This window comes from Lepisosteus oculatus, chromosome 9 (genome assembly GCF_040954835.1).
Source record: "Lepisosteus oculatus isolate fLepOcu1 chromosome 9, fLepOcu1.hap2, whole genome shotgun sequence".
Lineage (NCBI taxonomy): Eukaryota > Metazoa > Chordata > Actinopteri > Semionotiformes > Lepisosteidae > Lepisosteus > Lepisosteus oculatus.
The window spans coordinates 3,954,393-3,970,072 of NC_090704.1; the positions used below are offsets into that span (position 1 = coordinate 3,954,393).

The window sequence follows — 15,680 nt, forward strand, 5'->3', positions numbered from 1 at the left end:
TCAGATATCAAATAAAGACCACTTTAATATTTCCATCTGAGCTGTATTTTAAAAGCCTGTGTACAGTACTTTCAAATAGAGCAGAATGTGAAAATTAGCTGGAGAATGAGCGGACTGGCCGGTCAAATCAAAGAACATCAAATGCTTTTGGATAGTGGAAATCCGATGATCAAATATTGAAACAAAATAGATTATGGAAGAATTGATACAGCATTACTGTATAGCTCAACTAGAAGAGAACAAATATTCTTTTTCCATGCTCAGATCGAGTAAGATTTCAGTGTTCACTGCAATTCTCAACTTGTCCTTTCAAGCTGTCGCTTCCAAATTCCCCAACCGACTGAAGTATTGATTTTAATTTTTGTATGTTGAGTAGTTCTGGGACATCTTTAAAAGGTGCTGCTGTTCACGTGGGATTGAAAAAGCAAAAATCCGGTAAAATCCGAACAAAAAGTTTGAGTCGTGACTTGAGCAAGTTTCTTTTTCTAAATCCCACAAAGGCTGACACTTTCCCATACTGAGGCGGAACGCAGTGGATGATGGTTTAACTGAGCCACGGGTACAGGCCTCTGCCGTTACAGGCGAGGACGCGCCTCTATCTGCAGTGCTTTGTTCTGGAGCGCCACCGCATCATCGACCGTTAGCAAAAACAGTAACATAAACACGCAACACAAGGAGCCCACAGCTGTAATACATCAAAACCACTCTATTGCCTCCGACAGCATAAAAGGGTAATAAAGTGACTATCATAAATCATCTGCAAACTAATTACTTCTATTTTACCTCTTGAAGTGGAATGAAAAAGTTACGTGGTCCAAAGGCATACGACCGAGGATCATTAACTAGCTGGTTCCTGTTACCAACGGAGAGGCGCTGTAGTTCTCTGGCACGGAAATCCCGCCAGCTTCCGCTACGGTTGTCACGGTGATGGGAGGATCTGCTCTGCAGGCCGGCAACGCCAGAGAGTCGTCCCCCCGTCGTCCGTCGTCTCCCAGTCGTTCGCAAACCAAAGCCGGCAATGAGTCACCCCGATAACCCCTAAAACATCCGCCTCTGTTGCCCCTGTCCCCCCGTGGCGGCGGCAGGAGGCCGGCCTCAGGAGGGCAGAGCCCCTGCTGTTCTGTTGCCGGGCGCCGGCGCGGGGCTCCAGTCGGGCTGGTAGAAGCGGATGTCGAAAGTCCGGGCCCACTTGGCGAAGACGCGCTTCTCCGTGATGAAGCGATGGTGGCTGCCCCTGCGCCCGCGCTCGTGGGAAATGTACATGGTGCACTCGTCGGGGCCCGCGGGCTCGTAGTAGTGGTAAGGGACGGGGAGATGGTGAGGCTCCCTGCGCGGAGGAGACAAAAAGCAAGCGAGAAACGTGGGAAAGGCGTTGTTGTTGATGATGATACACCCACCCGGTTTGGAATCGCCGACTGTCACGTGCCCTTGGCAGAGAGTGAGACACACGGACAAGCGCCCCTGACAAGCCCACTTCGAGGACGGTTCATTGTTGGACACGCTGCAAGGTCCACAGCACCAGGTTGGCACGGACTGGAGAAGCAGCATGTCTCCGACAGCCCCCTGGCAAGCCCCAGGCCTAGCTGTCACCCGAGATCCTGAGAACACCTTGGCGACTGCCAGCCCTGCCCTGGTGGCACTCTCTGGTACTGCGTGCCTTTACAGCTCACCCAGGCTCAAACCCTGGGCTCAAACGCGAGAAAGAAAGGCACTGCAGAGAATGGTCAATATGGCCCAGAAGATCATCGGCTGCGGTCTCACCGAGATTAAACAGCTCTGTGAGGACCGCTGCCGTGGTAGAATTCTGGCCATCACAGAGGACAGTCACCACCCCGGGCATGAGCTCTTCACCCCACTGCCCTCAGGCAAGAGATACAAGAGCATACGGACACTTACCACCAGATTCTTCAATAGCTTCTACCCACAAGCAGTGAGACTGGCGAACACAATTAGCCATCCCCCTCGGACCACACCTACACCATCACCATCTGCCTCTTTATGATTTCTTATCTATTGCACATCTCCAGTCATTGTTGACACGTCTGTATTGTTTACATTCAAACTGTCTGCATGTTTACTTGCACCTTGTCTATTGTTTGTTTGTATATTGTCTTGATGCACTGTTTGCACTTTGTTTTGTTTTTTACACTTGTTTTACAATCGAGAGACTTTCTGTGAGTAAGAATTCCATTGTACCAGTACCGGTTACATATGGCAATAAAGTTCAAGTTCAAGTTCAAGTTCAACCCATCATGTGCTCCAAGCGATGGCCTTGCACTGGGCATGCCACTCAGGAGCCCAGATAATCATTCTGTTCCAAGACACGGATACGCAAAACCAGGACAAAGTTCCTCTAGGACAGGGCTGGCCCCTGCCAGTGTCCCGGTTCCTGCCTGTTATTTATATATTTTGAATATTTTTGCTAACAATTAATAATAATGAATTCATATCAGATGGGCTCAAAAAGAGGAAATCTTGAGTCCCATAAAGAAATGAGGTCGTCGGTCCCTGCTTCAGAGTAAATAACAGCGACGAACGATGAGACAATGAATGGCTGCTGTTTGTGAGATGAAAGAATACACAAATTTCACAGTTATGAAGATTCTTGGACACTGAAGTGGATTTGCTGCTCTTAGTAATTCAGTGTAAGCTGGCCGATACCACATATACCATAACACTTTTCTGTGGGGACTGAGGAAATGATTACAGAAAATTCAAAGATTGCCTGCGCTGCATGCAACATTAATGGAATAGGTTTGATTGCCATGGCGAAGCAATGGGAGACAGATGAGATCAGATTGCTTTATATGTATAACAAGCGTGTCCCACCATTTGCTTATTAAGACCATTTTTCAAGTGGTGGGAATGGAGTCTGCGACAGTGGTTCAGCCCTAAGTGCAAAAGTGTCTTGCTGTCATGTCTCCCTGTTCTCCAGCCTAACACTCCAGGAGGACACTGCCCTGCTTCTCTTGTCGTTCCTACAGCAGCTGTGCTGTTTGGGAGGCCAGCCTTGCTCTCAGGAACACATTACTGGTGAGCTGACCTCTCTCTGAAAGGCACTGCAGAAGACTCATCAACCCAAACAGCTAGCAGACGTACTATGGTTAAAAATGCTGTAAAGCACAGTAATGAAGTATAGCAAACAAAATAACGCACAGGTACACATGCAGTACCAAAAAGACCATTCTAGGTGTGACCTCCATGGTAGCATCATGGGAAACCTGAAATCACCATGCAAAGTAACTGGCGTCAAGTATGCAGCCCACAGTGGAGTATCCTTTCTGAAATAACACAAGAGGAGCACCTACTTGCAGAACTCAGGCGCCACCATGCCATAGACATTGATCCGGTCGCACAGCTCCAGGGCTATCGTCATGGTGAACCAGCCTGTACTGAGCCAGGAGTTGGAAATTCTCCTGAAAGAAAGGGAAAATCACTATGAACAATTGCCCACACCAATACAGCTACAGCTTGAAAACTGCACAGCTTAGGTGCCCGAGAAATAGTCCTTTGTATTTAGGAAAGATGAAAGAAGCATGCTGACGATGAGTTGTTTGTTTTGTTTTTGGCATTTGGGGTGGAATTTGAAGAGAAATGCACTGAGAAGCCAGGAGAAGCTAATTTCATAAACTCTGTCCAGCGACAGTGAAGCTCTGTTCTATAAATGTGAAGCTGCAAAAACCCACCACTGTGTTTCAAGGGTCACCTTTATGAATCATTAATAAAAAAAACGAAGCATAGCTGAATTTTAATAATTAATACTGCAGAGACGTAATGTGGCTTAAACAGCCTTTGTTTGCCCCTACAGTGTTTACTTTTTAAATATCCACACTGCAACAAAGACAAAATCAAACCCCAGCATAATTGGGATCTTGGAAGGTATTAACTGAACATTTATTACTCTCCTAATTTAATATGAGGTAATAAAGGGTCTGTCATGCATCATTTAAGAGGAACTGGGCAAAAAACAAATTGCCTCATGGTTTGAGCTGACACTGGATTGATTATAATTCTCTGATTGGCTGTAAATTACTGTTGAGAATGTCTCTGCTCCACTGCAATCACATTCATAATCTCAGAGGTAATATTGCTCCTCAAATTATTCTCTCTCTCTTGCTATTATCTAATTACTGGAATATTTGCTTCAAAGTTGCATCATGTTCTGCTCGACTGAATCACCCTTAATCACTCGCTCTTGGCGATCAGTAACAGCTGCTTCTTTCGGAAAAACAGAAAGGTGGTGTTTCTGGATTTACATCACACTTGGCTACAGGTGGCTCGATCTAACGTGTTAGGAAGCAGAAATCGGAGCACAAAGATACATACAAGAACTAGTAGGAGTTCAAGATTTCTGGGAAACTGGGAGCTGTCGGATATTCTTGTTGCTGGTTGCCTTGGTTAGGCGGGTTAAGGTGCAAAAGTCATTGGTAAGTCTCTGGAAAGTCATACTCAATAATTGGATTTCTAAACATTTATATCTTAAGTTTAAATTAAATACAACAGTAAAGTACCGGAAAGAATATGTTTTTTAATGTTGTATAAGCCTCTGCCATTGCGGTGAGTATCAGCAAGTCCAGCAACTACTCTTCTGTATAAATTCAATTCAAAACACTTTATTCATCCCCAGGGGGGCAATTTCAATGGTCTCCCGGTCCTCAAAGTCAATGAGATTTTTCTCTCCAGGTACTGTAAATAAAGTAATAAAACTGAGGGGATCGGGGCTGTTGTCAATCACTGGCTAATGAACTGGAGGGAAAAGGCACAAAACATTGCAATTTCCCTTTTTAGGAGAGAACTGCAAACAAAATCCATCAACAGCCAGTAAAAAAAAAAAAAAAGTTGAACACTTGTGCTGCGGTTCTGCCCTATATTTACAGTACTTAAGTTCTGCTTAGGCAGCCCAGATCTGTCACTGACAGCCGCGCGGATATGGAGTACCTTCCCTCGCTGTGATTGCAGGCCGCTCCGCAGACATTCAGAAAACAGCCTGTAAAACCTTGCCGCAGCACCCACGCATCAACTGCTCCAGCTCCACAGGGGTAGAGTGCGCGTGAGAGTGGGAGGGAGAACTCTGATCGAGGACGGGGGACTACAGGTGTTCGAAAAATCAACATTGGGTGTACAGGTGGAAGTTAGTAGGGCCAAGACCAATCTTTACTTCAGTATTTGCAATGCAAATCCTTTTATTAGGAGCTAGCATCATGTTAGTAAGGCATGCCAGCAGTCATATCAACCTGCAACTCACAACTGGCAGCCAACTGGAGTTGAGCAGGTGTGAGCCTGGTCAGTACCTGGATGGGAGACCTCCTGGGAAAAACTAAGGTTGCTGCTGGAAGATGTGTTATTGGGGCCAGCAGGAATTGCTCACCCTGCAGTCTGTGTGGGTCCTAATGCCCCAGTACAGTGATGGGGACACTATACTGTAAAAGGGCACTGTCCTTCGGATGAGACGTAAAACCAACTCTCTGTGGTCATTAAAAATCCCAGGGCATTTCTCGAAAAGAGTAGGGGTGTTACCCAAATTTCCCATTGGCCCTTACCAATCATGGCCTCCTAATAATCCCCATTTATGAACTGGCTTCATCACTCTGTTCTCCTCCCCACTGAGAGCTGGTGTGTGGGGAGCAGACTGGTGCATCATCCAGGTGGGGCTGCACACTGGTGGTGGTGGAGGGGATCCCCATTACCTGTCAAGCGCTTTGAGTGGAGTTTCCAGAAATGTGCTATATAAGTGTTAGCAATTATTATTATTATTATTATTTTGGAAAATCAACATATTAAGTGCCTAATAAGTACCTAACAAACCATTATATGGTGGTTATTCATGATTTACTTAGTGCTGATTACTCACAGAAACCTGCCTAATAAACACTTAATATGTCATGCTTAAAAAAACATTTCCTGTGTGGATAGAGAGAGAGGTGCAGTAGAGGGAACAGAGTGATCATTTAAATTTCCAGGTGAGAGATCTTGCAAAGACATTTTGACCTACAGCACTGCGTTGTTTCTTTAGCTTATCTCAGCACTGCAAGCGCCACCTACCCTCTAAGGTGTGTAAACTACTGTACGACCCTCAGCTCTTTGGTAGTTTTTGTCTCTGCTTGGCAAGCAAGAAAAATGTCTGAGCTACGATTTAGAAAGAAAAGAGAAACCAACCTCAATTAGCTCCCAAACAGGATAAATTGCAGGGGCCCCAGTTCCTAATTTCAGTCCAGACAATGCAGTTCCTATCCCTCACGGTTACTGTCACGAAATGCATTTGCCTCTTCACCTCATAAATCATCACAGGCTCCAGACAAAGGCTCGTACAACGCTCTCTCCCTTGTGCTGCGTTACAAATGTGCAGCTGTTGTTGAGCACCTGTACAGTAATATACTAATAAAGAACTCACGTGGATTAATCACAGGTTACAATCCACCAAAGTAACGAGATCCTTTGTTGTTCTTCTTTCACGTTGTTCAAATTAACAGAGCAAGCTCCACAGCAATTAGAAGCAATTACAACTTGCATAATTGTCCTCCTGAGTGAGAAGTAATAAAGTTTATCCAAATTATAGACTCAAATAACAGGTATGCAATTAATGCTTTAATGCTAACAACAGGAAGTCAGGCAACAAACAATTTATCATACAGAAAGGCCCTGGTTTATCATTCACTTCTTCCAGACAGTTGCTTTTCTGTAGGGTAGAGGAGGACTCTAGAGCCTTTTATTTTTATATTTATTCCATACAAGCTCTCATCCCAAGCCTCTTGAGGGTTCTGCTGTTTGCACGCACTATTCAACACTTAACAGCAGAAGACACAGAACTCCTTCGAGAGAGCAGAAGAACATTAACTTGCCCACTGTTTGAGCTGAGTAATCCTGCCCTGGCTTTCCTGCGTCTGTCTGCGGTCTTCAAGGACTCAGTCTATCAACAGCCTCTAACAGAGCCTGCAAACAGCCCAGCACACAACCCTTCTCTGACACTGTTCACATCTTCATGTTAAAGGTTTATTAATTCTCTTTAGTCATGCAGTAAATGTGTTCATGTCGCTCCATTTCACAATAAGAAATCAAATGGCATCTAACAGTCTCCAGATACAGCCATTAAAAAGCCAGCTGCAAGGATTTGGCATTTTAACCACATTCTCATATGTGTGTTTGTTCTCCTGCCAATTCTGAACAATTTCATCCTCAAAATGAACTTTCTTCTTTTTTTTTTTACCCAGTTTATTCATAGACCTTGTGGTGTGTCAAGCAATTTTCTTATTGGTCTTTCTTTGAAAGAAAGTGCTTAGGGACAGCATCTACTGTAGCTCTGCATAATTCTGTATCGTTCTCAGTGACGTACTTAGTTCTTTGTGTATTAAAAACGAAACCTTTCCAACTACAACTGACAGCATACTGTACAACACTACCATTCAGAATATGCTCCACCTCACAAACTTCACAAAGCAGTCACATTCTACAATACGATTATAGCCAGCTTTCCTTAAATTAATTCGCTAATTAATCTGTCCAATTAGTTCTTGAAAAATGTCCAAAAAGGCATAAGAATTTCTTTAATTGCCACCAGATGAAAATGAAATGTAATTATTAAGTGGGGCCAGCTGAACCTTAATAAAAGCACAGCCCAGCTTTCGAATCAAAATGTTTTTACAATTTTTAATAATAAGAACAAAAATGCAACACTGAAACAATGTTCAATCTACCATCTGTGTCTGCCCTCAGCCAAATGAACTGTTTTTTTTAACAGGTGCTAAGTAGGATTTTGTGATTTTAGTTAAGTACTGAAAGACTCGGGAATTAGGGAGGCACAGTGGCACAGTGGTATCCTCCCTTGTGCATATTTTTGACTGCATTTTAAAGATGGCTTTTTAAAGAATTTGTTCTCTTGTAAAGTATGACCAAATTTCTTTTTCAGGGACAAAAAGAAATAACAATGAACTTTTGAACAAAAGTGTGAATAAAATTAAAGAGACAAATGAAGAAAATTAGAAATATGCCAATTTAAATATCAACCGCTATAAAGTAGGGCTCATCATCCTGTCCTATCTGTTCCATTGGAGTTATTTGCTATGACCAGCTCCCTAATTGCTATATTGATTCTGCTGATTATCAGTTAAATAATTAAGGATGTGGCTGGAGAATGATCCTGTAATGGAGTACACTGGAAGGGGTGCAAGTTGAGTAGCCCCGCTACAGTGTGTTCTTCTTTTATTTTTATTTTCTTAAGGCTTGTAACTATTCAGGTCCACTGAAATATTTCAAACACACAGATACGTTCCGTTTTCAACCAGTACGACATCCATGTAGACATTACATGGGACAATAATGGAGTCTGCTTCGCCCACTGATGGCGAAAAGGATGTTCTGTTGCAAAAAGAGAAAAGGGAACGGTCGTCTTTCGATTTCCTGGCGTAAATTGTTCGTTAGAGGTGTGCTATTTTAGATTTCGTAGGTCTGAGTTTACCCCTTCTGTCATTCTTGCAAAATGACAAACGTGTGCAGAATCAAAAGCATTTTGGACATCTTTGGAATCATAAGTTCAACAAGATAAATCAATATCACTTTAATTACATAGTCAGCCATCAAACAGAAACACTATCTGTTCCAAATTACCTGTATTGATCAAGAGGCAGTGGCCCAGATCTCTTATCAATTAAAACCAGAGTAATGATATTTCACCAATTACTACAAGACACATATACAGCCCTCCAAAAGAAGAGGCAGAGTCTCAAATGGGATTTTCACTATAAACTCTAATGAATAATATTTCAAGAACAAAAACGCGAGTGGAAATTACAGCTCCTAAGTATTTTATTTTTAATGAAGTCAGTTGAGTTCACCCTCTACCCTCTTTACTTTGAAGGAGAAAAAGTATTGGGGCAATGGGCTGACACAGCCTGACCTGACCTGTTGGTCGGGTGTTTGCTGTGAACGGTAAACAACCTGTCAGCCTGTCTCACTGTGGAGCCTGCTGTCAGGAAGCACCAAAAACCCAAAAAACTGCCTTTTAAAGACAAGCAAGCAAGTTTGGGGCTGAAGGAAAAGAAAAACCCAATCGGCACAAGAATTGGACATCACAAGGTGAAGAACAATGAATATAGTAGACCCTCCAGCGTGGGTTTGATGCCAATGCAGATTTGGTCAAACACAAGAAAACTCAATGGGATGAATTCTCAGTCTACTGTGCAGTTACATGTGGTCTACCAAAATCCAAAACACCTTTCCTCAGCGTGCTGCCACTAAGAGAACTTGAGTGAAGACGAGACTGCCTTCTTTGTACCTTAGCTTTGCAAGGCAGCTGAAGGAGTTTGAACAAAGAAGAAAACTCATAAGGTTAACGGTTAATAATAAGATGAAGATAACACTGGCGGAAAACAATTAAGACCTCAGCTTTCAATGCATCAGCATCATCGATTCCCGTCATCATAACCATTCCAAAGTAGGGTAATATACTTCTTTTATTGTATTTGAATTTCATACACAGTTCAGTGTACATAGGGCCATTCATTGTAATGATATGCAGTATACATGTACGAAGGTACTATTAGGTGAGTTTACACAGCCATGTTCACATATCCCTATTTATTACATAAAGTGTTCCAGTACGTTTCTCCAGTGCAGATTTGCCTAAGATGCCATTTGAAGGAATGTGACCTCCGTGCAGGATAGGTATATAACTGTATAATGAAGAAGAAAGAGTCCAAGACATAGGGAGAAAACTATCTACAGCTGGTGGCAGGAAATTATTCATCATGAGCAATCGAAAAAGAATCTGAAAAGATTAGGGGTAAAATCCCCCACAGTCTGCAGTGTCCAGGTGTGAGAGTATCAAAACCCACAATTCACAGACAGCAGAATTACAAAGGCTGCACTGAAAAATGCAGGCCTCTCATCAGCACCACAAACAGAGAAGCCAGATTACCATTTGCTCCAAAGGGGGGTTTTGGAACACAAAAGAGACCAAGACAAAACAGCTACCAAAATGACAGAAAGGCAAAAGTCTGGAGAAGGAAAGGAACTGCATGACTGACATTTTGCCTGCTTATATAGAAGAAAATCCTTCCAGACCAGTGCTTCGCCATGCAGCATGACAACAATATAAAACCTATAGCAAATGCAGCAAAGGAGTTCATCAGGAGAAAACTCTTAGACTGGCCAAGTCAATTTCCAGATTTAAAAATATATTTAGTATGCATTTTACATGCTACAGTACATAAAAATGTTTAAGGCAGAACACTAACCAAATGTATAATTGAACTGGATTGGAGTTTGTTGAGCACAAAGCACTAGACGGAGAACAGAGTTAAAAGATTGTTCCCTCTCTGGCAAGTATTCAGTGGCTGCAGCACAGGCTTGGCAAAGCATCTCAAATGATCAAACAAAAGGTTTGTTTAGCTCAACGTTCAGAGGTCAAGCCCTAATCTCACCCTCTTCATCCTGCCTCTGTATGAGCATCTTGCTTTTTTGCTGGCTTGCTTGTGCTTTCTGTTCTTACTGTACATCTCTCCCTCCACCTCATCTGCACCCCTGTAGCAGCTCCCTGGCTCATTCTTTATTCAAATGAGGGGCCTCTTTCTCCTTAGCTGGGTGGGTTACCCCAGTGAAGCTCACTACACAAATCACACTCCTTCTCCAACTTCATTATTATTTGGCAGAATTATGGAACATGCAGCTATTGCCTCGAAAGGACACACAACCAAATACCGACTTTAAAACTCTGAAATGTACTTGAAGTGAATGTCTCATAATGCAGACATTCACTTTGGGTATATCACTTTGCACTAATCATTCACATTCATCTCATGATCACAATGTAAGTTGATTGACTGTACAGCAAAAATCTCTACTGTATATTATAGAAATTGGGAATAAAAGACAACGCTCATTTTGAGCGACGTGTCAAAGAGGAAGGGACATAAATCTCAGAGGGGCCATATTTCTTTGATGCTGGCTATCTGAATGGATCTTCTTTTTCTGGTTAAAGGTCATGAATAAGATGAATAGAAATGTCTTTTGTTATGTTGATATGTTGAACATTTGCTGTCCTACAAAGTGTTTGGGTGCAGCTTCACTCTGCACTAATGGAGGCAGTCGTCTAATGCTGGGGGTTGTTGAATACCCACTGAATATCCACAGAGAATGGGGGGAGGGCGGGAGTTCACTCTGCACCTGGTGTAACAAAGAGAATGCGAACTGGTTTTCCAGTGTACCGGCAAAATCAATTTTGACAAAGAAGGCTTTGCACTCCTGCATAGCCTGCAGGTATGAGAGATCTGGTATCATTTGCCAAAGGGCCTGCCACTATCAATACATCAACACAATGGCTTTAACAATAATGATTTTCCTTCCCCTCTGTGTGGACGTTGATCTTTTGATTAGCAATGTCATGTTTCCGCTTTTTCTTACCAGATGCCACCAATTACTTGCAGTACCCTCGTCCTGCTCCTGTGGGCGGCACTATACACTAGCCATTGGTGATAAAGATGAGGGGGGAGGCTGCAAATTCATGATGTTGTTGCATATTATTTGCCATTGTTTCATGTGGAAACTGCATTGCCCAAACCTTTCTTTAAAATCTACACACATTGGGCCAGAAGCAGATTTTGCAAAGATAAAAACTGTGAACTGAATGCTAATACATTACTGCTATGAGCTCCCACCTGATTATAAGCTGTTAATTAAATGCTTGAAAATACTAATACCACGATTTCATGTCCATATGGAAATATCACATTGGAAGATAAGAACCCCCCATATACCATGATAAGCAGGGGCAGCTCGTTGTCACTGCAGTGTTTCATTGCTGGGATACAGCCACCTGAAAAAGCCAGCGTGTAGCCATTTCAAATGTATCATTTAACTGGCTTGGAGTTACCGAGCACAAAGCCTTAGAGAGCGAAAAGAGTTAAAAAAAACCTGCTCCCTCTTTAAACTTTTCACAAAAACATTAATTTTCTTACGCCGGTAGTAAGGTGATCAGTTTGTTATTGTCTGGGTTACAGTTGTTTTTCTCCAGCCACTCTTGCAGATGAAATCCAGTTTCCTGGGTGAAAGCTCATGGGCTCAGGGAGGACTGAAAGACCCCGTGAAAAGTCGTGAAGTGACGTTTATGCAGGTAGGTCACATGGTTTGGCCGCCATCTTGGATTTTTTTGACAAACTTGAAAGAGTTTCGAAAATGGTTGTTTTCTGAAACCAGACCTAGGGTTTTGAATCTCACAGGGCCATGTTACAGTAAGTCAGTAACATAATTTCAAACCTAATCTAATCTAAGGCACCTCAGTCTTTAGTGTTTCCATTCTGTAGTAGCATAATAAACCCCTAACCTCTGTCAGTAATAAATATATTAATATCCGGCATGTTTGGAAATACCAATTATCTTCATGTCCTTGTTACAATGTATTTGGAAGCTTTCCTCAGCTGTACATGCTGCATTTGTTTAAAAAATAAACCACAAAAAAATGTTTTACATGTCAGACTGACATGCACAGGATATTGCAAAACCATAGATGTCAAACATAACTGCAGATTTTTCTACATGGACGATCTTCAAATGTATTCACACCCCAGGAATATTTCCTTGATCATCCTTTGGCTTTGGTGACATAGAGACAGAGCTTACTGTAGTTGTTTAATAAGCTCCTGCACTTCTCGTAGGGATTTCTGATCATTCCTCTATGCAGAACCTGTCCAGCCCCTTCAGGTTACATGGTTTATGTTTCTACAATTGCTCCTTATAAGTTCAAGAATGAATCTGTTCCCTCTTAACCCTTTGGCAGGAGATACGGTGGTGTGCCTTAGGCTGTTACCCTGCTGGAAAATGTATTTGCAACCAAGCTCGAGCTTCTTAGTTGAGGCAACCAGCTTCTTAGATCCAATTCTAACAATGGCACCAGGGCCACAGGTTGCAAACTGACTCTAAAGCAGAATAGATCATTTTCTATCGATCACATTCCTTCTTCCACAAGAGCCTCACTTTTCTGTGTTAATGACACTCCTGGTAAGACCAGCACTTTGTGTTTCAGTCAAACCACATCATAATAAGCCATAATAAGGTGCTCCAATTAACCCTAGAACCATCACGCCTCTTGTGATTGACAGTCTTGGAGAACACAGCATGCTGATAATAGCATGCTTGGGGCAGAGCGGTGGCTCTGTGGCTCAGGATCTGCGCCTGTGGCTGGAAGGTTGCCGGTTCAAATCCCGCAGCCGGCAGAGGAATCCTACTCCTTTGGGCTCCTGAGCAAGGCCCTGAACCCCAACTGCTCCAGGGGCGCCGTACAATGCCAGACCCTGCGCTCTGACCCCCAGCTTCTCTCCCTGTCTGTGTGTCTCATGGAGAGCAAGCTGGGGTATGTGAAAAGACCATTCCTAATCCTAATGCAAAAAAATTGTAAAGGGTTAATAAAGTGATGTTGTTGTTATTGTTATTAATACCAGAGATTTTCGAACATTTCCAGTTGTTGCTCTCGAGTGTGAGCTGCTCTCCTAAACCACACGTGACAGGGTGTCAGCTATGCTTTGCCCGGGAGACTTAAGCTGTGACTAGTTGCTGCCTCGATGGGAAGCAGCAGTTCTGCTGGGTCCTGCCATCCATCATTCAGTTTAAGCTCACATACAGCCAGAGGTCTGGTCTAAGATCTGACTGATTAAAGTCAATGAGGTTGACCTAATTTGTTTTCTTGTTCTCTTTAAATCATCGGCACCTGAAGAGTTGAGAGAAGCTGTTAAATTGGTCCCATTAAGTCAGTGATGAGTCTCTTTAGCTTGTTAAGAGCTGAGCCTGGAAAGACAACCTGCAGCCACAGTGGACCCTTAGGAACAGGACTGCCCACCCCTGTGCTGAAAGCTATAAACGGTGCGGATCACAGGAGGCCCACCTACCTGTCTTTCCCCGTTTCTCTTTTGAAGAGCTCATCAAACTGCTGCATCTTCTGCCTGGATATGATGTACACCTTGAGCCTGGGCAGCACCTGGTTCATCACGCGCAGGTTGTTGTAGACCAGCCCTTTCCCGTCCCTCCTCATGTAGTTGCTGGGGCCCCAGAAGATGAAGACCGTGTCCTGGCTCGTGTTGAGGAGCTCGTTGTGGTTCCGCAGGATGCGCTGCATGCTGGAGTGGGCGATGACCCTCAGGCTGGTCTTCTGGCCCACGTCCTTCCTGTAGCTCCTTGTGGGGGCATCATTCATGCGAATGACGCACTCCGTCTGGTCGATCTCTTCCCCACGGCCACTGCCAATGAGGTGCCCAGAGCTGGTAACCAGGGCACAGCTGTCGCAGTGCATTTTCAGAGGCTGGAGAGATCAAAGAGAAAGAAATCCCACTGCCGCATCCAATCAAACTGTTGGAAGACCGCGCTAGGGGCCATCAGAAACGGCCTTTACAGACAGGAGATCTGAGCTCTTACACTTACTTTTTTTCCTATAATTTGTTGCTTTCCAATGTCTTTACTTACTGCAGAAACCTAGACTGTACCCGTTTAAACTTTGACATTTATTGACTGGAACTGACAAAATCACATTCTAGAGCGATGTCCTGGGGGGGCTTTCCCACTAAATATAAATGCTAAGATAACATTTAGAGCATTATTTCATTTAATTCAGCCATTCTTAGCTCTACCACTAAGCATTTACTGACAGGGATGGCAGAATGTTCAGCCTGCTATTGCACTTTTATTAAAGACACAGTTTGTCAATTTTTGCACAATAGTAAAGCATCGTTCTATTATCAATAAAATAATCACCCACGTACTAACTTCATATTACCCTACTCTTCTGCTTTTAACTGCCGAAAATCATGGTTCAACATGTAAATTACACTTGTTGAATTCGCCACCTCTTGATGTACAGTAGAAAGATCATAACCCTGTAACTGCAACGTGAAACGTGAAGGATTTAGATAAACTGGGTAGCTCGCCCAACTGGGTCAGGTAACTGGACAACACATACTTATCTTCTAAAAAATCTGTCTCCTCGATAAAAACAATGTATTGTAGTCCAGTCCTTCTTTGACACTGGCGCCATGTAAGAGTCATCGGCACTTTTTCACATACAGTGTCTTGCCAGTTTCCTATTACTGCTGCTTTCAATTTCTTTTCCCTTTTTATCCACGTGTGGCTGCCTATAACACCCTAACCGGGTGCCTTAAACAATGTCTCCCAAATTAAAGGCGGCCTGCGGACACTGTTACATTCATTAGGGGCACTGCAGTAGGAAAGGTTGTTTTGAAAGGTGTGGTAGGGTCAGACAGCCTTGAATGAGACTCGGCTTCATTGTTTGTCAATGCTGTTCTGTTGGAGAGGAGCCTTTTGCATAACCTCAGTTCTTGAACTACTGTATAAATGGGTCTTGTTTTACTTATATTTATCCCAAGGCTTTGTTTTTTTATTGCGTTGTGTATCTTTGAAGGGAAGAGTCTTTGGACCCCCTGCTGGTGTGTGCTTCTCCTTAAAGGCCTCTCTCTCTCTGGGCTCTGTCAAACCCCACAGAGTCCCCGAGTTCAAATACCGAAAGGTATTCACAGATTGCTCCCCTACACTTTGAAAAACTTTGGTGTTGCAAGAGTCCCACTTCTGAAATGGAATGTGTGTGTGTGGGGGGGGGGGCATCATGTTTCTCTTTAGAAGCAAAAGTAAAAATAAAATTCAGAAACTGATGACACTTTCAAGTTTTCACTCAACAGAATGGGTGATGC

At 43.3% G+C, this 15,680-nt stretch overlaps 1 protein-coding gene across 1 annotated transcript in view; it reads right to left on the bottom strand.

Moving 5' to 3' along the window:
* The window catches only part of st6galnac5a (ST6 (alpha-N-acetyl-neuraminyl-2,3-beta-galactosyl-1,3)-N-acetylgalactosaminide alpha-2,6-sialyltransferase 5a), a 41,735-nt gene continuing 26,055 nt past the window's right edge, over positions 1 to 15,680 (bottom strand). Inside the window, exons 3-5 of the mRNA XM_006634765.3 lie at positions 13,872 to 14,281; positions 3,309 to 3,416; positions 1 to 1,327 (exon numbers count right to left, since the gene is read on the bottom strand). Coding sequence (XP_006634828.1) covers positions 1,096 to 1,327; positions 3,309 to 3,416; positions 13,872 to 14,281 — 750 coding nt within the window. The 3' untranslated portion in view covers positions 1 to 1,095. The remainder of the gene's footprint in view (positions 1,328 to 3,308; positions 3,417 to 13,871; positions 14,282 to 15,680) is intronic.